Below are 22,456 nucleotides of genomic sequence, written 5' to 3' on the forward strand. Positions count from 1 at the left end.
GTTAAAAAATATATTAAGCAGCCATTCTCAAATATCATTTTGCAAACTAAAACCTGGGAAAAGGTAACATAAAAAAGAAGAAACCACGATGATCACTATGACAGTTTTGTGCACACCTCGTCCCAGCCTTTGCTAGACGGACGGACAAAACTGTCAGAAAAGTGAAAAAGATTTATTGAGGTGGCATGATGATGAGGCCTTTTTAATTTCTTTTTTCCTTTATGAAAAATACCTGCTATTGTCACCTGACGGTCTACCTAATTCGTTTAAAGTTAAGAAAAAAGAAGCAGCATTCCAGGAGTCTCACACAGACCAAAGAAGACAGTTCTCTGATTACTGGGAAGGCTAAGCACATGAGAGGGATATATCATCTTAGCAAACATGCTGTGCGATCTCAAGCAAGTTACGCTCCCTCTCTGGGCCACAATACTGAACATGCAGACTGCCTGGTACATCTGACAAAAGTGGGGTCCTTCATAGATGAAGGAAGGCACTGGCAAAACCAAGCTACATTCTATTCATGTAACACATACTTATAAGAATACTTTTTTTTCAATCGCAAGAATAAAAAAACAGAATCAGTAATAAAAATCAATCCAGAGAATGAGAAAACAAGCCATGGATGGGAGGAAATATTTGCAAAAGACATGTTTGATAAAGAACCGTGACCCAACGTCTGCAAAGAACGCTTAAAAGTCAACAATAAGAAAATGAACAACTCAATTAAAACACGGACAGAAGATCTGAAGAGCTCACCAAAGAAGACATATGGATGGCAAATAAGCATATGAAAAGATGCTCAACATCATATGTCATTAGGGAATTGAAAATTAAAACAAAAATGAGATACCATGACACGTCCATTAGAATGACCCAAATTCAAAACACTGACATCACCAAATGCTGGCAAGGATGTGGAGAAACAGGAACTCTCATTCATTCTGGGGGGAGGTAAAATGGCACAGCCACTTTGGAACCCAGTTTGGCAATTTCTTATAAAACTCAACATACTCTTACCAGAAGATACAGGAATCAGGTTCCTCAGTATGTGCCCAAATGAGTTGAAAACTTATGCCCACACAAAAACCTGCATGTAAATATTTATAGAGGCTTTACTCATAATTGCCAAAACTTGAAAGCAACCAAATGTCCTCCAGCAAGTGAATGGATAAATAAACTATGGTACAACCATACAGTGGAATATTATTCAGCACAAAGAGAGAGAGAGAGTGAGAGAGAGAGAGAGAGAGAGAGAGAGAGAGAGCGAGCTATCAAGCCACTCATAAAGACATGGAAGAAATTTAAAGGCATATTATATTACTAAGTGAAAGAAACCAATCTGAAAAGACTATATATTATGTGATTCCAACCTTATGACATCCTGAAGAAGGCAATATGGAGACAGTAAAAAGTTCAGTGGTTTCCAGGGGTTTGGGGAAAGGGAGAGATGAATAAGTGAAGCATATGGAATTTTTAGGGCAGTAAAAATATTCTGTATAATACTATAATGGTAGATACATGTCATATACATTTATAGAAACTCTTACATGCTAAGAGTGAACTGTAATGTGAGCTAAGGACTTTGGGTAATAATGACATGTCAAAGCGGGTTCATTGATTGTAAAAATATGCCACACTGGTGCATCATGTTGATGGTGGTGGATATTGATGGGGGAGACAGGGGATATATGGGGACTGTCTGCACCTTCTGCTCAATTTTGCTGTGAATGTAAAACTGCTCTAAAAAATAGGTTATTGGGGTGCCTGGGTGGCTCAGTCACTTAAGCATCTGACTTCGGCTCAGGTCATGATCTCACAGTTCATGAGTTCCAGCCCTGCATCTTCAGGTTCTGTGCTGACAGCTTGGAGCCTGGAGCCTGCTTCAGATGCTGTGTCTCCCTCCCTCTCTATAATCCTCCCCCATTCGCATTCTGTCTCTCTCTCTCTCTCTCTCTGTCTCTCTCTCTCTCTCTCACTTGAAATTAAATAATAAACATTGAAAACAATTTTAATAAATAAATAATGTTTTTAAAATAGGTTATTAGGGGTGCCTGGGTGGCTCAGTCATTTAAGCATCTGGCTCTCGATTTCGGCTCAGGTCATGATCTCACCGTTAGTGGGGCCAAGCCCCACATCGGGCTCTGCTGACAGTGTGGCACCTGTTCGGGATTCTCTCTCCCTCTCTCTGCCTCTACCCTGCTCACGCTCTCTCTCTCTGTCTCTCTCTCTCTCTCAAAATAAATACACATTAAAAAATGAAAAATAGGTTATTCATTTTTCAAAAATCAGTATAAGAGGGGCGCCTGCATGGCTCAGTCGGTTGAGCGTCCGACTTCGGCTCAGGTCATGATCTCATGATTCATGAGTTCGAGTCCCGCGTCGGGCTCTGGGCTGATGGCTCAGAGCCTGGAGCCTGCTTTGGATTATGTGTCTCCCTCTCTCTGTGCCCCGTCCCCGCTCATACTCTGTCTCTCTTTCCCTCAAGAATAAATAAAACATTAAAAAAAAATTTTTTTTTAATCAGTATAAGAAAACAAAGAAACATTCATGGATAGAATTCTTAGCTCCGGTGGGGGACTGGGAAATTCCCGGAAGATCTTTGCTCCTTGAGTCTGCCGCCGCTCATGCAGGAAGGAACGAGAAGTCATGTATAAGATGAAGAAACTGGGCTCCCAACAGCCTCTCTTCACCGCACACTTACTGCGCACTGAGCCCCGTGCTCCAGGTGAATCATTCCATTTGTTCTTTCCACAGCCGAGTGAAAATGTTTCTATGGTGCGAAAGGGTTGAAAATGATTATTCCCAGGGAACAGGAGGAAACTAAGGCTGGGGCGCATCCATCTGCCCCGTCACCCAGCTGTGTATGGGAGGCTGTGCTCTAAGTCAGGAGGAGAGATTGGGAGCTCCGGGGGCTCTCTCCGCCCTCACGTTCCACACTGCCATGAGCTGGTTTGTCTTTTCTGGAGGCCCAAGTGGGGGGCCCTGCTCACTCGGGACATTGGATTCCTGGAAGGACAGTGCTGTGCCCTTAGGGGACTGACAGTCTGACTGCCTGCAGCTCAGCTTCAGGCAGGAATTTCACACCTTCCCAGACCCTAGACCACAGGTGGAGGGTGTCTGGGGGACAGGCCAAGTCGGCCTGCGAGGCTGGGAAGGGTTGTTCCCACAGAGAAAGGGCTCCTTCTCCAGTCCTCAGCCACCTGTTCCCCAGACCCGCCCTCTCCACCTCTGTACCTCCTCTTTGGAACGCTAAATCTACGGACTGGTGGGGCTGGCTGGGTATTAATAGCTGGAGTCTGACGTTGGTGCTGATTAGAAAGGCATCCTGGCAGCCAAGACTCTGAATGCCTTTCAGCCCATCTCTCCAAGCCTCCCATGACCCTGAAGAGGATGAGGGTGGCAGGATGATGATGATGATGATGATGATGATGATGATGATGATGATAATGACATACCAGTTACCCTGCTTTGAGGGCCACAGTGCCAAATGCATCACCCACACTGTTGCGTTCAATCCCTACCTGTACTTTTAGTACCTCCACTTAATATACAGAGAAATTGAGGCTGGTGAGAGGTCAAGTAAGTTGCCCCAGGCCTCACAGCAGGGAGCAGCCGGGCAGGGACTCAAAACCGTCTGCCAACAGCAGCAAGCGCTCCTGTGGGTGACGGAGCCAAAGACGTGTGTCCTGCTCGAGTCCTGGTAAACACGGTGGCCCCGTCCCCTTAACCTCCAGGAGCAGAGCTGACTCGTACCGGGGATGGGAAGGGATGAGCTTCCAGGCAGGACAGGGCCTGTTCGTCCGAGGGGCAGGGCCAGAGCCAGCCTGGGAGAGGAGATGCTCTCCCCGGGCTTCTGGTGTGGGGAGGCGGGTGACAGGGAAACCAGGCCTGTGATTACCCCTCTGCTCACCTCTTCTCTTGCCGTTCTGGTTCTCCCTCCCTCACACATCTCTTCACTCCTTTGAGGTGTTTGACTATTTGGGAGAGACAGTCAATCACAGGGACAGGAAAGCAAAGAGGCCCATTTGTCCCTGGGCTCGTAGTCACAAAGGCCTCAAATCTAGGCGCTTGGCATTAGCTTTCGAGGGGCGGCGTGGCACAGTGGTCGCTTAACCACTTACCGCCAGACTGCTGGGCCTCCCTTCCAGGTCTGCCATTTAGGGCTGTGTAGCTTCGGTAAGGTTCTTGAACTGCTCTGTGCCTCTGTTCCCCTGTCTGTAAAACAGGGAGAAACGCCCACGTCCATAGGGTTGTTGTGAAAATCAGCCTAGTTAATAAAAGTAAAGGGTACATTTCTGCAAGCTTAAAAAGCCTGGCACAGGGGCGCCTGGGTGGTTCAGTCGGTTAAGCGGCGACTTCGGCTCAGGTCATGATCTCGCGGTCCGTGAGTTCGAGCCCCGCGTTGGGCTCTGTGCTGACAGCTCAGAGCCTGGAGCCTGTTTCAGATTCTGTGTCTCCCTCTCTCTGACCCTCCCCTGTTCATGCTCTGTCTCTCCCTCTCTCAAAAATAAATAAAATGTTAAAAAAAAAATTAAAAAAAAAAAAAAAAAAAGCCTGGCACAGAATAAGCGCTCAATCAGTGTTAGACTCCATCATCGGCTATTTCTAAGCGATGTTCCGTGCAGAATAATAGAAGGGAAAGGAGACGTTCATCAAGGAAACTTTAAAAACTCCTCTCCCATACTGCACCATTCAACACAACCACATTTACTCCATTTCCTTCCGATTATTCTCCTGTCCATCATTTTTACAACTCGACAGTCACAGCGTACTGAAAAGCCGTGCAGCCTTGGGACTTGTTTTTCATTTAACGTGTTATCCCAAACGTTTTCTATAATCGTCCAATAGGATTGAACTGAGGGCCTGGTCCGTGCTGAGCGTGGCTCTGGGCTCTGGGCACACGGCCACCAGCGGGAACAGACAAAGCCATCCCCTCTAGGAGCTTACATTCTAGCGGGCATTGCCTTCAGAACTCATTCTTTTCCATCGAGGTCTCATCACACAAACAGAGAACACAAACAGGAAATGCAGAGTTCAAGGAATTTTTACATATGTACTCATCCACGTCACCATCACCCAGGTTAAGATCCAGAACATTTCCATCACCCTAGAAGACTCCTTCACCTTCCCCATCAATAACCACCCCACTTCCACAAAGATTAGTCTCACCTGTTTAAGAAGAGGACCTACTCTTTTGGGAATGCCTACTTTCTAATGGCTGCAGAATATCCCATCCTATCGATATATTGTTGGACACATTTTTTGCTTTCAGTTTCTCACTGTTATCAGTAATGCTACAGGGACTGTCACATTTTCAATTACCTCCTTAGCCTAGACTCTCAGAAATGGGATTGATTTTTGAAAGGGTACTTAGTAAACATTGACAGGTTGCTTCCCTAGAATGTTGTAGGGTCCCACCAGCAGTGGGAGGAGCAAGCTACAACCACACAGCATAACCAGAGTGCAGCTCAGGCACCTGCCTTCTTGGCTAGAATCGCCTAGAATTTTAAGAATTCCCGGCATATAATACAGTGCGACAGAGGTCTGACGGGCATGAGAAAGGCTCACTAGGCAGGATCTCTCTTGGTCCTGAGTTTGGGGCTGAGCTTTACCACATCAGAACCATGACTTCTCGAAGCACACTGAAAGGGAATTCATCTTTCACCGATGGATTAACAAAAACCAAGCGGCAGAGGCAGATTCAATCACTAAAGCAGATATCAATCTAGGAATTTACCAAGATACATTGAACAGTCAGGGAAACAAGAATGTGCATACTGGCGTGCCCTCTCTCTGTTAGAAGGCCACAGGGAAAGCCAGCTTATGAGAAAGTTTCTCGGTGGCTCAGTCTGTGTTCCCCAGAAGGTAGGGCTGGTGAGAAGGAAGCTCTGACATGTGAGGAGAGGACATCTTATCTTCAGCTCAGCGGACTCCCTCAGATCTGGGTCCTTAAGGAAAACTGAGGTCAGCCCCACATTCTTTGACAATTCCTCCTTCTCATGCCAAATTTCCAAACCCCAGATCCTGTACAATCTCCCACCTGCCCTTCAGTCTAATTGTCCCCTCTTTCCTGGTCACAGCCTCATCTACGCCACCACCCATCGCCTCTGGCCTAGACCTTTGCAGCCAACTTCCCGCCGTTCCTCCGCCACCCTTGGTCCAACCTCCACCTGGCAGCTAAGTGATCTTTTAAACTGCAAATCTGATCATGTTTAAAATCTCTACTTAAACCCCGTCGGTGATGGAAGGATGAATGGGTAAGCAAAATGTGGTGTGTACATACAATGGAAGATTATTCAGCCTTAACACGAAGAAATGCTGACGCTTGATGCATGAATTGAAGGCATTATGCTAAGTGAAAGAAGGCAGACACAAAAGGACAAATACGCTTAAATATCATACAGTGTTTTTATGAGTTACCTGGAACAGGCAAGTTCATAGAGACAGAAAGTAGGATGGCAGTTGCCAGAGGCTGAGAAGGAGAGGGGATGGGGAGTTAGTGCTTAACGGGGACAGAGGTTCAGTTTCGGAAGATGAAGGAGTTCTGGAGATGGATGGTGATGGCTGTGCCACACTGTGAATGTACTTAACACTGAACTGTACCCTTAAAAATGATCAACTTTGGGGCACCTGGCTGGCTCATTCAGTGGAGCATGTGACTCTTGATCTCAGGGTCGTCAGTTCAAGCCCCATGCTGGATGTGGAGACTTACTTAAGGTTAAAAACAAAAAAAAGTCAACTTTATGTTATATATATTTTACCACAATTTAAAAAAACAACTTCGATGACTCACTTTTATCTCAAGATCCATAACAGGGTCTACCGGACCCTGCAGGATCTGGCTCCTGCCTCATGTTGGACGTTTAAGGCTGATCAGCACACCTCTGCCCCCTTCAACTGGGGTTGGGCCCTATTAAGAAACAGGAACAGGAACCCTCAAACGTATGGCCAACTAATCTTCGACAAAGCAGGAAAGAATATCAGTGGAATAAAGACAGTCTCTTCAGCAAGTGGTGTTGAGAAAACTGGACAGCGACATGCAGAAGAACGAACCTGGACCACTTTCTTACACCAGACACAAAAACAAACTCAAAATAGATGAAAGACCTAAACGTAAGACAGGAAGCCATCAAAATCCCAGAGGAGAAAGCAGGCAAAAACCTCTTTGACCTCAGCCACAGCAACTTCTTACTCCACACGTCTCCAGAGGCAAGGGAAACAAAAGCAAAAATGAACTATCGGGACTTCATCAAAATAAAAAGCTTCTGCACAGTGAAGGAAGCAATCAACAAAACCAAAAGGCAACCAATGGAATGGGAGAAGATATTTGCAAATGACATCTCAGATAAAGGGTTAGTATCCAAAATCTATAAAGAACTTAGCAAACTCAACACCCCAAAAAACAAATAATCCAGTGAAGAAATCGACAAAAGACATGAATAGACACTTCTCCAAAGACATCCAGATGGCCAATCGACACATGAAAAAATGTTCAACCTCACTCATCATCAGGGAAACATAAATCAAAGCCACAATGAGATACCACCTCACACCTGTCAGAACAGCTAACATTAACAATTCAGGCAACAGCAGATGTTGGCGAGGAGGGAGAGAAAGAGGATCTCCTTTGCGTTGTTGGTGGGAATGCAAACTGGTGCAGCCACTTTGGAAAACAGTATGGAAGTTCCTCAAAAAATTAAAAATAGAACTACCCTATGACCCAGCAATTGCACTACTAGGCATTTATCCAAGGGAGACAGTTGTGCTGTTTCGAAGGGGCACATACACCCCCATGTTTATAGCAGCACTATCAACAATAGCCAAAGTATGGAAAGAGCCCAAACGTCCATCGATGGATGAATGGATAAAGAAGATGTGGTATATATATACAATGGAGTATTATTCGGCAACCAAAAAGAATGAAATCTTGCCACTTGCAACTACGTGGATGGAACTGGAGGGTATCAGGCTAAGCGAAATTAGTCAGAGAAAGACAAATATATGACTTCACTCATATGAGAAATTTAAGATACAAAACAGATGAACATAAGGAAAGGAAAGCAAAAGTAATATAAAAACAGAGCAGGACAAAACACAAAAGACTCTTTTTAAAAATTTTTTAAATGTTTAATTTTTGAGAGAGACAGAGTGTGAGCAGGGGAGGAGCAGAAAGAAAGGGAAACAGAGAATCTGAAGCAGGCTCCAGGTTCTGAGCTGTCAGCACAGAGCCCAACGAACGAGAGGTTTGAACTCACCAACCATGAGATCATAACTTGAGCTGAAGTCGGATGCTTAACCGACTGAGCCACCCAGGTGCCCCCTTGAATCTCAATTTAAATGTCACTTCTTGTTTAAAGCTTTCCCTGATCTTGTATCCCTTTCACGTAAGAACAATTTCGGGTCTCTCCTCTGGGCTCATGTAACCTCCTGTGGCACTAAATGACATTGTACTGTCTTCGGTTGTTTGGGCGTCTGTCACCCCGGCTAGGCTATGAGGGCAGGGACCTTGTCTTCTTGTTCACTGCCTTTTCACCAGCATCTAGCATAATTTCTTGCACATAGTAGTTGCTCACTAAATAGCTGTTGACTTATGGATGAAGAAAGTGCCCACCATGTGCCAGGCACAGATTAACTCTTTGGGAGGAGTTTGTGAAGTGATATTTGCTAACTGCCCCCACCAGTAAATAAACCGTATTCTCCAGGACACAGAGCTTGATCAAGGAAGGCCCACAATCCTTAGTGAGCCAATCAGATCCAAAGACTCAATCTCAGGACTGTTGTTGAGGAATGGAGTGGCTGACTTTCTCTTTCCTGCAGGGGCAAACTCCTGAGGCTGAACCCCTGGGACTGCTGCCTACCACCTGGGCCCATCAGAGAAGCCGGCCTTAAGATGTAGTCGGCAAAGTGGGAGGCAGCATACAGAAAGCTGAGTCTTTGGTGATATGTGAGCTGCTGGATCAAACCTTTCCTACAACTGGTATTCCCATCTCAGTTCCTCTCAGGCACACCTGCCAACTATTCCTTTTAAGTCAGTTTGATTGGGTTTCTGCCCTTGTAACACAACTTCCAGAAAGGCCAGGGGCAGCCAAAGCTCCAACATCTTAGTATCTGCTGAGGAGCTGAATGAATCCTCAGTTTGAGATGCTCTTGGGACCTTGTCTTGTGGCCCTCCTCAACCATATTGGCTATCAGATGGGGACACCGCCTAGCAGCAGCTCTTGGCACCAAGGACAGGGGATGGGGAGGTTGGTCTTAACTACTAGCTGCTCCAGCTGTTCTCAGTCCTCACTGAGGAGACAACTAGGACCCATCCAAAGACAAAACAGCTGAAGTTGTGCCTGGCCCACGACCTTCTTGGTACCCTAAATCACTTGTTTGGGGGCTGGATCAGAAATAAGCATTTCAATCTGCTTGGTGGAGGTGTAGAACTAAAGAATCAGATGTCAGAGCTGGAAAGATCTGTAGAGATGAGCTGGTCCCCTCATTATGTATAATGAAGAAACTGAGGCACGGAACAGGGAGACTTGTTCAAGGTCACAAAGCATGTTAGTGCCAGAGCTGGCACTCTCCTTAAAGGAGTTTCTCCATCAGCCTCCCCCTGCAGAGATGTGGCTGGGAAGGAGAGGGGAGAGAACATGGATGGTGATTCTCCCTGCTATGGCGAGATAGGAGCTGTTCCCCAGTCACTAGTAAGCCTGGTTAGTCATCCTTAATAATTTAGTAGTATGTTGATAACACCTTGTGACTAGCCTAGGGTGAGATGAGTTCAGAGGGTACCATGTCTCTGATAAAGCATCAGTCATGTCTCCAGAATTTCTGCAGAGGAGGAATTTAGGGCCAGCAGCCTGGTGGGAAAGGAGACTGAGACTTGCCCTGAAGCTGCATTTGCACAGTTGGTCTACTGCTGTTACTTCGATTTCCACACTATTGACATTTTAAGCAGGATCATTCTTTGCAGTGGGTGACTCTCTTGTGCATTGTAGCAGCATCCTCGGTCTCTACCTACTGGATGTCAGCAGCACCTACCCTCCCAGTGTGATAACCAAAATGTCTCCAGACATTCTGCCAAATGGCCCTGAAAGGCAACCTGACCCATTTGAGATCCATTGTATGATCTTAATTGTATGTTTAACTGGCTGAGAGGGCATGAGGAGATTCTTCTAAAAGAAGACAGGAGATAAAAATAGGAGCCACCCTCTCCTATAAGGAAAAAAAAAAGTTATCAGAGGGCTGGTCAGCTCTAGGCAGAACTGTGAACTTTGACCTTACCATGCAAGCTTCCTTTCTTGACCATTTTCTTCTCTTTCATGGCTCCCATTCCTACGTAGAAAAAAAAAAAAAACTATCCATGAAAAAATTAATATTTCTATCCATGCTAAAAGTGAGACAAGCAGGATACTATAGTTAAAATAGTTGAACTTCAAAACACAATCGTTATACTCTTAAGATGTAAGCGTTCCACTGTATGCAAACTATATCTCAAAAAATTAATTAAAAAACACATGGGCATTGTAGTCAGACCAGGGTTCAAGTCCCAATTCAGATATTTCCTAGCTGTGTGACTCTGTCTTCTTAGAACCACTGCTTCCTCGGTTGTAAAAGTGTCCTGTTTGCACAGTGCTGGCACAGGGAGGAATATGAATATTACCTATTTTATTTACATTTATAGTACCTATTTATATTTATCTGTATTTTACAGGCAAAATTGCTCCCCAGTGATTTGCTTCCTATGGACCTATCGTAATTAGGGGCATCTCCACCTGCCTCTTTGCATGGGACCCCTTTGTTCAGATAGGAAAAGTAAAGTCTGGAAACACAGCAATTTATAGGACTTGGACCTGGAGTCTTGGGTCCACCAATGACTTCCTAGGAACTTAAGTTACTGAGTTCCTCTAAGTCTCCCTTTTCTCAGCTTAGAAATGGTGTACTAATACTACTCATTTCCCAGGGTTCCTGTGAGATTTTACAACGTGGCTCTAGGCCCGTCTGGGAATTCAGACCTGCCTTAAAGGCTGGGGCACCAGCCGTACTAATAGAACCTGCCACAAGGGGGCAGGATTGCTACATCCAAGTTCCCACCTGTCTAAAACTGTCATTTAATTTTTTGAGCATAGTTGTCTAACTTGTTATAATGGAAAAATTCAGACATATACCAAAGTAGAATAGTGGACCCCATGTACCCAGCACCAGGTTTCAACAACTATCAACATTTTACCAATCTTCCTCCCTCTTTTTGTTTGCTATACTGCTTGTGGGGTTGTAAAGCATAGCCCAGACCTCATTACACTTTATCCGTAACACATCCATGTGCTATTCTAATTGAAAAAGGCTTTTATTTTCACAGGCACTATGCCATTATTGCACCTAACGAAAAAGGACAATAATTCCTTAATTTAATCTATCAGTCCATGTTCAAATTTCCCTGATTGTACCAAACATGTCTTTTGACAGTAGCTCGCTTGAATCAGGATCCAAATAAGGTTATTGCATTTGGCAAGTATCTTGATTTTTATGCTTTAACGTTCTGTCTTCCTTTTGAAATTTCACACCATGAATTTGTTGCAAAAACCAGGTCACTTGTGTAGTAGAATGTCCCACATTTTGAGTTTGGCTGATTATGGCTGATTTGTCTATCTCCCTTATTTCTGGTAAACCGGTAATTAGATCTTGGATTGATTAGACTTAGCTTCTTTTTTGCTTTTTAAGGCAACAATATTTCTTGGAGAGTGCTGAATCCTGGTGATGTTAAGTTTGATCACTGGGTTCAGGCACTGTCAGCCTAAGCTTTCCATTACAAAATTCCCCAACACCTTTTATCCAATTGTTTTAGCATCATTTCATGATCCTCACCCAGACTCATTACTTCACTAAGGTTTGCAAAATCATGATTTTCTAATCCTATCGTTTCTTTTGCATTTATTAGTCGGAATTCTTCTACCAAAAAAATAACTTTTACCTACTATTTGCCTACGTACAATATAACCGGAGGAATGACCAGAAAAAAAATGTTTGATTATTTCCTTTTATCAATGTTCACAGTAATTAGTTGACTCCCTATAAAACTCCATGGGTAACAAACATGCTGTTTTCCTTAAGTATCATTATTATTAACTAATGGGTTTTTATATATTGTATGTGTTCTAACCTACTGAAGTCATTATTGTTCTTTTAATGCCGAAATTGTTCCATCTTTGGCCAGTGGGACCCCTTCATATCGGTTCCTCAGTCATCCTTACGTGACCCCAATAGTCTTTGATGGCTTCCTGGCTTCCAGGCATGAGATGATCCAGATCTGGAACCAGCCATTTATCTAAGGAGCCTTGATTCTCTTTGCTTACTTTTTACTTTTTTTGAAACTGGAAAATGGTATGTGGAGATCAAATCGGTGCATTAGGGGTGTTTGTTACTAGGGGTGTTATTAGGGGTGTTCGTGATTGTTTCTAGGCCTTTTCAGCAGAGAGCTAGAAAACATTTTTTAAGAGGACAATATGTACTTTGTTCATTCTGCTATCTAACTCAGATCTAAAATTATCCTAGGCTTGTTTAATATTTTTAACTTTTTCTCATATGTTGAAATTCTTGATGCCTAATGACATTAACATGCTTATTGGCTTTATCTTTAAATAGCTATCATAGTTTCAAAATAGCAGTGTCAATATTACTACTAACAACCAGACTAGTAAGTGAAATTTAATATTTGTATGCAGTTCTAGTTGTCCTTCGATTATATCCCATTAGAGAAGTACAGTCAAAATACGCATAAAGCCACTTGAAATGATTTTCTCCGTGTAGTTTTGCCATCAGTCTGACATGTAATGGCTCATTTGCTCCCATCTGTTTTTTATTTTTGTGGAGTGTTTTATTCTCTTTACTTAACTTTGTTTTATACATATGCAAAACATTTACAAGTTTCCCAAACAGTCACTGTATCATAAAGTACATTCACAGAAGTCTCATTTCCATCCCTGCCCTCTCCATCTCACAAAGGCAACCATTTTTAGAAGACTGGGGTTTATTCTTCCATTGTCTAACTTGTAAATATAAGCAATTAATGTAAATTTATATCACTCCATTACTTATACAGAAGATAGCATCTAAACACTATTGTGCATTTTATTTCACTAGCAATATATATCGACATCACTCCAGGTTAGTATGTTTATTGGTATATGTAAGAAGTCTTTCATATATCTTTTTATAGCTGCCTAGCACTTTATCCTGTGCATGTAATGTAATTTATTCAGCCAGTTCTTTATTGACCTGTGAGCAGTTTCCAGTGTTTTGCTATAAAAAAATGCCATAATGAATAATAGCCTTGTGCATACAGCTTTTTGTATTTTTGCCAATGTATCACTAGGATTGATTCTAAGAAGTTTAGGATTTGGCTTAGGATTGCTGGGTGAAATAGTAAATATATACATAGAGTGGCTTTGTGTTGCCAGATTTTCTTAATGAGTTACATTGTTTTGTCTCCTCACAAGCAATGTAGTACTATCCTCAGGTGTGTTTTGGTCCCATATCAGATAGAGGAGGCTTCAGAGACGAATCACAGATAGATAAGATTCCTGTCCCCAGGAACTCTCAGTCTAGTGAAAGTCCTATGGGCAAACAAATAATGTTGTAACTTAATAAGCCAGGCAGATCTACCCTGAAGCTAATGAAGCTTAAGCTTGAGTCCCCTATAGAGACACTTTCCAAGGTCTCAGCAGTGTGTTCATGGAGCCATTCTGTAATGTTTTTCCTGAAGAGATACCCCAAATTATTTAAGCTTCATCCTCCGTAACACGTTGATTTCACCTCACTGCCTATCTTTGGGGGTTCTGGGGATGGATTTCAAGTCTGTTCTGCAGTCAGCGTCAGATGAGGGATTCCTGTATTTACTGACACAACAAAAGGAAAAAGGCTCTTCTGACCAGAAGAGATACCCCTCTCCTGATTCTGATCAGTTACCCACACAGGTAATAAGGCCTTCCATAGTTTCCCTCTACTTTCAAGGGCAGAAACAGCCTTGGCTAGCGTCAGTATTCCCAGCAGACAGCTAAAGAATGGTAGATGGTACTTAAAACAAAAGTCTGAACCGATTATAGAGCCAGGTATTGTTGGGTTTGGGGCAGGGTTGGTGGGGGGGGGGGGGTGCGGGAGGCAGTTACACCAGGAGAGTGGGTATTCAAAGCAGGCACACACACCCCACAAAAACACACCATTTGGTCAAATAAGGCAGAGGTCTGTTTCCTCACCTGTAAAAACAGGATTAGTAAGCCTGCCCTTGTGAGGTTTGGTCAGGATTAGTAAAGCTAATTTAAAGACCTAACCCAGTCCCAGACTCTCGGGAGAAGGTCCATAAATAGAGGACAGAAAATAAAATGGGTAAGTGGTTGATCCTTGAGATTGGTGACAGGGATGCTTTGCACATCGTGCCAATGCACCACTGGGAGGAGGAACAGCCACTTTATTGACAAATAGTAGATGCAGAATAAATTGGCAAACAAGGAACGGACGTTTCTGGCGGATGCTTACTGATCTGTGTAACTAACTGAATAATGGTTTGGTCCGAGCCTCTGAGTCGCTGACAGTCCCGGGCTGGCTGTCAGGCGACTGAGGGCCGGGATCTGACGGACCGCTGTCAGTCTGGCCGCGAGAGTACAGCCGTCTTCGCGGTCCATCCCGGCCCCGGCTGCCTCGGACCGCCGCCCGTCGCCGCTCGCGGGTTGGATCCGGACTCCACGCGGGGGCAGCCGCCGGGCAGGGCGCCAGGGGCCGGCACCGCCTCCCCTTCCTCTCGGCGCCGGGCAGGGCGCCCCCGACTCCCGGCGGCCGGGGCCCGGGAACAATGAGGCGCCGGGTTCTTTAAGGGAGATACCACCGCGCCGGCGGGGCAGGGGACGGCGTCCTCCCAGATGATCGCACCCAGTCCCGCGCCGCCGCCGCCTGGGCAACTGCACCGTCCGCAAACATGGCTCAGTGACTCTGACAAAAGGTGCAGCCTCCCTCCCGGCGGGGCGGACGCCAGGCCTCCCAGCTCGGGCCGCGCCTCCCCGCGGGCCCGCCGAAGAGCTCCGCGTCCCGCAGGCACCCCAGGCCCGAGCCGAAGAAGATGCACCAGGCGTTCCGCCCCAGCGACCCCCGCACACCTGCCCGCAGCTCGGTAGGTGGGAAGGGGGGCGGGGAGGGAGCGGGGAGGCTGCGCCGGGCGCGCGCACCCCCAGGCCCGGACCTGCTGCCGCAGACCATCCCAGGGGCCGCGGGCCGTGCGCGCCCGCTGCGGCTTTACGGATACCGAGTCCCGGCGTGCAGCGGCCTCCGCGTTCCCGGACCCGGCCACCCCTGCGGGGAGGGGCACTAGTGGTGCGTTCCGGGGCGCGCACACCTTCGGCGACTCCCGGCTCCTGAAAGCCTCGGGAGAGGGAGGAGGACCGCGGAGCGCGGGGCGCGCGCCCAATAAGGATGGCGCTCGGCGTCCCGGCTCGCGCTACGGAAAGCCGGAGGGGGGGCGGGGCCGCACGGCGTAAGGGGGTGTGTCCGCGCGCACCACGGGGGCGCGCGCCGGTCTCTGACTGGAGGCCGCCGCGGCTGAGGCGCGAGCTGCCCGATAATGGCGGCCTGCAGAGCCCGTGAGAGGGAGAAGCGGCGGCGGCTACCCTGAGGTAAATCTGGCCCTTAAGGGCTGGCAGAGAGGCCCTGCTGCAGAGCCGAGAGCCCTGCATGCGCCTCCCTCCCCGGGAGGCCTGTCACAGACCTGTCAGCGGAATCCTCCTAGGGAAGGCCTCCGGCCCGCACTCCTCAGGCCACCGGCCCCGGCTGCGGCCTCCCTTTCTGCCCCTGGCCTCCTGCCCAGGCTCTGGGCCTCAGCCGCCAGCCCCAGGAGTCAGGGCAGCTGCAGGACTGGCTCCTCGGGGTGAAGGGCCTCGGGAGGATCCCCTCCGGGTTTGGTCAGGACGCCGCCGAGGAGGGGGAGGGCCTGATCCTCGGCCAATGAGCGGGGCGCTGAGCCGCCGCGTCGGGCAACACCTCTGCCCAGGGCTGGCCCTTCCCGGGCCCGGCAGGTGTGGGGCCCGGCCGGCCGGCGGCCCGGCGCTGGGCTAGCAGGGCCGGCCGGCCGCTCAGGTTCGCATCCAGGGATTTCATACACGCCCTCCCTCCCGCTTATTGGGGTGCCCTTTCGTGTGGGGGTACGGGCCAGCCTGCAGGCCACGAGCCACTTTGACACGGAGAGTAATGGGCGATCCACGGAGAGCGGGAAAGAAAGGCTGCTGTGGACCTGGGGCACGGATTCCGTAGCAGGAAATCAGACACTAGGAAATGCAATAGGAATTTGAACGGGGGGGGGGGGGGTTCCAGTTAGAGGAAGTGGGACGAAGAAGTAATCTCAGAAGCTTTCATTTTCTTTATTAAATCTTCCCTATGGACTTAGAGTAGCTGGACCCAGTTTTTCAGGGTCAAGAGTCAGTAGCTTCTTGTACCCCCCAAACTGTCCGCTATGAAGATTGCACGATCTCTTGCGCATCGTGGCCAGCTGCAAATGAGATTTGTTCCCGAAGCTCGTGAGAATCTCAACATTTTTTGGAGAATGAGGTGGCATGCTTTCAACTTTCTTGATACAACTCGCGAGCATTTCTGGGTAGGGCCTTTGCTTCTGCCTTTAAATGATTTTTCAAGTTGAAAGATCTCTGCCAGAGAGCCCCTTCATATGGAGGAGAAGGTTTTGGTGGCAAAAATGGTCTAGATCTAAATAGCTGTTGTCAAACTCAACAACAGAAAGGTAACCATATTCCAAGTAGCTTGTTTTATTTTATTTTAAGTTTATTTATTTTGAGAGAGCGCGAGCTTGGGTGGGAAAGGGGCAGAGGGAGGGAGGGAGGGAGGGGGAGAGAGAGAGAGAGAGAAAGAGAAAGAGAATCTTTAGTAGGCTGCATGTTCAGCGCAGAGCCAGATGCAGGGCTCAATCCCAGGATTCTGGGATCATGACCTGAGCCAAAGTCAAGAATCTGTTGCTCAACCTATTCAGCCACCCAGGCGCTTTATTTTTAAAAGACCATTTTTCTCCACAAACTTTCTTTTCATTTATTTTGCAAGAAATGAGGAAATAACATAAAATTAAATTAAGGACATATACAGTTTGACAGTTTACTACAAAAAAAAAAAAAGAACAACTACACATTTTCAGTTCTATATGTAATGTGGTTCACTTTCAGTCCTTAAGCCCAAGCCAGGTGTTTGTATTTCTAACTGTGGGGGTTTTTTGTTTTTGTTTTGACATTTTTGTGAACTTGTGTGTGTGTGTGTCAGCTTTAAGGAGAAGCTGGAGTATTGTTTATCATTTTTACTTACTGATCAAGAAAAAACAAATTTTTTGGTTTGTTTTTAACAGTAATATTTTGAAGCAGTTTGTGTAAGAGGCAGTATAACGTAGTGGTTACAGTTATGAGGGTCAGAGCCAGATGACCTGGTTTCAAATCCCAGGTCCACCAGTTGGTAGCTGTTTGACCTTAGACATGTTGCTTAAACTGTGCTTTAGTTTTCTCATCTATAAAATGACCATAATAGTGTCTGCTTCAAAATATTGTTGTGAGGATTAAATGAATTTAATATTATAAAGTGCTTGGAACAGTTCCTGATACATGGTAAGTACTACCTAAGTGTTAGCTGATTTATTATTATTATTATTATTATTATTATTATTATTATTAAAATATTTAGATTTGCCTAAGTTATAACAGTTACCCTTCAAGCAGTACAAACAGTGAAACAGATAACTAAATCATACATAAGAAGGTATATAAGCCAGTAAGTATACTTAATTTCAACAGAGCAAACTTTGTTGATTTTTCCAGAAACTTTGACCTTGAAGATGGTGAGTAGCCAGCCAAAGTACGATCTAATACGGGAGGTAGGCCGAGGCAGTTACGGTGTTGTGTATGAAGCAGTCATCAGAAAGACCTCTGCACGGGTGGCAGTGAAGAAGATTCGATGCCATGCACCTGAAAATGTTGAATTAGCCCTGCGTGAGTTCTGGGCCCTAAGCAGTATCAAGAGCCAACATCCAAATGTGATTCACTTGGAGGAATGCATCTTACAAAAAGATGGGATGGTGCAAAAAATGTCCCATGGCTCTAATTCTTCCCTTTATTTACAGGTATGTGTGGTTGAATGGGAAATAGAAGTGACTTGAACATAGCATTGGTCAGCAAAAAGAGAAATAAAAGCGTCAGATAAACTTGTACTTTTAAATGCAGGTGTTTATATAGTTAGGAGTAGATAGGGGTCTGCCAAGAACTGAGTAGATGTTTGCTTTAAAACAAGGTTTTATTTAAACCTATGATGCAAATACCTAAAAATAACATAAGCCACCTGTTATGCCATGATACTTGCCAATCTGCATGGGAATGGGGCAATGTAGGAACTAGAGAAGTGATTGAGATCAGAGTCTAATAAATTCATTTATTTGAAATCAATCTTTTGGGGAACAGAAGACAGAAGAAATGAAAACTCCACAATCAATAGCAGTACCCATATGGATAATTGGGCATTTCTTTATAAATCAGTAGTTTGAACAAAAGCCTCTGCTGTTTTAGAGGGTTACGTGGTTTCTTAACCATGCAACTCCAGTTAATTTTCATGAGGTATGTGGCATAACACTTGAATGTTATTAATAGTGCTAATCGCTAATGTTTGGGTTCCTACTCAGTTCTGTGCTAAGTGCTTTAAAGGCAGTTGCTCAGAACAGTCTTGTGAAGGTGGTATTATTATTATCATCATTACAAATGAAGAAACTGAGGCTTAGAATAAATAATGAATTTATTAAAGTCGCCTATCTAGCAAGTGACAGAATTGGAAGCTGAATATAGGAGACTATCTGACTGCTAAAACTTGTGTTCCCTTAACTTCCAAATTACTCTTGCCTCCAAATTACTTTTTTTGTAGACCTGGAGAAAGCATTAACATAGGAAAACAGAAAAGATTTGCTAGATTTTTTTAGGTTGGCTTCTGACATAGATCAAAATCTCTAGGAGGCCTATACTTGCTGCATAGAAAAGGTATTTAAAACATAGGTAGTTAAAGGCCAGACGAAAATTTCTTAAGTCCAGTCATTCTTGGAAAAAGAAATAACTTTCTATGAGTATGTCTAAATTCAGAATTTACCATCAGGGTACAGAAGTATGATTTTAAAATAACAAAAGCCTTTGGACTAGGAACAACAAGGAAGACAAACACATTAATCTGTGTAATTAGAAACCTGCAGGTTTCATCATATGGTAAACAAATATCAATCTTGAGAACCTAATTTATATCGTAGTTTAGCATGCTCTGCCATGAAACCTCTTAAGGCAGTGACTATAAAGCCCAACTATTTAGCCTCTATTTGATTTATTATTTACATTTCTAAAAGTGCTTATTATGTCCGTTGCACTGATAGGAGATATTAGAAACAGTCTCACCACATTCCCTCTTAAAAGTGAATAGAACCTTGCTGAACTTTGCGTTGAATTTTGGAGACCAAGATATATAATCTCTCTTGGACTACAGATACAAAGACGTTTAAATAAATGACTTATTGCTGATGGTATCCTTGATCCAGATCAAGCAACCTTCATAGTAGCTAGGCATTAGGTGGTCTTTCAAGGCTTTAAGATGTAAAGTACTTCCAGACTTGATTCAGTGCTTTTTTTTTTTTTTTTAATCTAAAGCACCTTTTTATTTGTACTCTTACATCTTTGAAAGCTTGGTAGACCTGTGTTCGACTTGTAGCACTTTTGCTAGCTGTATGACCTTGGCTAAATAGCTCATGTCTTCCTAGCATCTGTATCTTCAGACGTAAAATAGAAATAATAATTTTTACCTTCCATGGGAGTTGTCAAAATTAGAGATGATGCAGGTATAATATTTGGCACATAGGAAGTACTCAATAGTAGGTCATTGTTAAAATTGTCTTTTCTATGGATTTATTTAGTTCACCAGACATTGATCAACACATTTAGCAAATACCTTCTCTAAATTTACGTCTGATAAAAACAATTAAATCTATAATGTGACCACAGAGTCCCTATCCCTGGTTTTCTCCATTCTTTACACGAATTTTTGTTTTGCTCTGTGTTTTTCTAAGTATTTTCCTTGTTCTAAAAGATTAAACCAGTTCCTAATAGCTAAAAACCTTACCTAGAAGAAAATGTAAAACAAATAATTAACAGAGGATGTAGTCTCACCATAGGAACTTAGTGGCCAGTCTGTATAACTTATAATAAGTGTCGTGAATGAGAGGTACAGGATGATATAGGAGCATATGATAGAGAACCTGACATAATTCTGGGGTTCAGGAATTATGAACTTTCAACTGAGGGATACCTGGGTGGTTCAGTTGGTTAAGCCTCCGACTTCAGCTCAGGTCTTATCTCATGGTTTGTGGGTTCGAGTCACACGTCAGGCTTTACACTGACAGTGTGGAGCCTGCTTGGGATTCTCTCTCTCTCCTTCTCTCTCTGCCCCTCCCCCACTGTCTCTCAAATATATATGCATACATACACACACACAGGAACTGTTTCAACTGAAACAGTGGAAACATGAAAGATAAAGAGGAGTTAGCCAGATGAGTGAGTGAGAAAACTTCACAGCCAGAAAGAACTGTACGTACAAATATCTTAAAGCAAAAAGTACAAAACATTCTAAGGAGTGAAAGAAGATAATAAGGCTATACTATACTGGGAGAGTTGTTTTAGATGAGACTGGAAATATCAGCAAGGTTAGAGGATCCCATAGCCCATGTTAAAGAGCTTAGATTGTATCCTAAGAGATCAGGGAAGCTATTGAAGGACTTGAGCCAAGAGAACCTATGGCTGATGACATCCTCTACACGTGGAAATAAGCAGATTGGGCACTGTACTTCTATAGCTCTCAACCAGTGACCCTCAAACTATAGCCCTCAGCTAGTTTTTATATGGCCCAGATGCTAAAAATAGTTTTTACTTTTTTTTTTAAGTTTGTTTATTCATTTTGAGAGATAGAAAGAATGTGAGCGGGGGAGGTGCAGAGAGCTAGGGAGACAGAATCCCAAGCAGGCTCCGCCCTGCCAGCGCAGAGCCTCACATGGGTCTCAGTCCCACGAACTATGAGATCATGATCTGAGCTGAAATCAAGTCAGGCACTTAATGGACGGAGCCACCAGGCACACCTAATTTTTAGCGTTTTTTTTTTTTTAATGTTTATTTATTTTTGAAAGAAAGAGTGTGGGAGGAGGGGCAGAGTGAGAGGGGGACAAAGAAGCTCCTCGCTGTCAGCAGAGAGCCCAGAGAGCCTGGTGCAAGGCTTGAACTCACAAACCATGAGATCATGACCTGAGCCAAAGTCAGACACAACTGACTGAGCCACCCAGGTGCCCCCAGTTTTTACATTTTTAAAGAGTTTTTAAGAAAAAGAAAAAAAAATGAAAAAGAATATGAAACAGAGACCTTATGTGGCTTATCAAGCCTAAAATATTTACTTATCTGGCCTTATTCTAAACCATTCTTTGAATGGACTTTGACCATTACTTATCTGGCCTTATTCTAAACCATTCTTTGAATGGTTTAGGACTCTGCATTGCTCAAAGCTATTTAGGAAGTTTGATTTTGAGAGTAAAGACAGAAGAGAGGAAATGAAGGAGTGATGACGCTGGTCTTTAATCTCAGCATATTTAGTAATAGTGCACTTGGTAAATAATTGTGTGATTTGTACCTTTCTAGACTGTTCTGGCTCACTGGCAAACACATACAACAAAGAAAATGCATGCCAAAGACATCTGCAGACAGTTGCAATTACAGCTGTTTGCCATTGGGGGAGATGGCATGAAAAGGTGCTCTTTGCTTCTGCCCTCCAAAATGACAAGAGGACGTACTAGTGGACTTAAACGTAAAATTAGCAGTTCATTCATTCTTTTAAATTTTTTTTTTTTAATATTTACTTATTTTTGAGAGAGAGACCGAATGCAAGTGGGTTAGGGGCAGAGAGAGAGGGAGACAGAATCTGAAGCAGGCTCCAGGCTCTGAGCTGTCAGCACAGAGCCCAGCGCGGGGCTCGAACTCACAGGCCATGAGATCATGACCTGAGCCAAAGTCGGAGGCTCATCCGACTGAGCCACCCAGGTGCCCCCCCAGTTCATTCATTCTTTAACAACTCTTCATCTTCCCTACTGAGCTTCTATTCAGTGGGTTTGAAAAGGACACTATGGGACAAATGCTTTCAAAGCACTGTATCTATATTTTAGAATGACAATTCATATTCAGTGAAGTAATATTCTTGAATTTAAGGTAATAGAGTTATAGTTAGATAATCATAACAAATGAAATAGCAATTTGTTCTAGGTTTTCAGCTTGTATAAAAGAAATCTACAAACTCAGATTTGAATTTTTATTTCAAAATGTAAATGTTTTTTTATAAATTGGTTTTAGAAGCCTCCAGTGATTGCCAATGTATTTGCGTTCTGCCT

General features: G+C 44.4%; 1 protein-coding gene and 1 long non-coding RNA gene across 5 annotated transcripts in view; one reads left to right on the forward strand and one right to left on the reverse strand.

Moving 5' to 3' along the window:
- Positions 1–16,067, reverse strand: LOC113599477 (uncharacterized). Its single transcript, XR_008293184.1, has 3 exons — positions 15,737–16,067; positions 5,779–10,320; positions 1–4,215 (listed from the first exon to the last, which is right to left on the reverse strand). It is a non-coding gene; the product is annotated as an uncharacterized LOC113599477 (long non-coding RNA).
- Positions 15,004–22,456, forward strand: part of PDIK1L (PDLIM1 interacting kinase 1 like) — a 13,341-nt gene continuing 5,888 nt past the window's right edge. The window contains exons 1-2 of one of the 4 annotated variants that reach the window (XM_027060008.2): positions 15,004–15,145; positions 17,832–18,133. In XM_027060008.2, the coding sequence (XP_026915809.1) occupies positions 17,849–18,133 (285 nt within the window). In that variant the 5' untranslated portion in view covers positions 15,004–15,145; positions 17,832–17,848. The other 3 variants (XM_027060006.2, XM_015075138.3, XM_015075139.3) reach the window with 3 other exon arrangements.

Source organism: Acinonyx jubatus, chromosome C1, assembly GCF_027475565.1.
Source record: "Acinonyx jubatus isolate Ajub_Pintada_27869175 chromosome C1, VMU_Ajub_asm_v1.0, whole genome shotgun sequence".
Classification (NCBI taxonomy): domain Eukaryota; kingdom Metazoa; phylum Chordata; class Mammalia; order Carnivora; family Felidae; genus Acinonyx; species Acinonyx jubatus.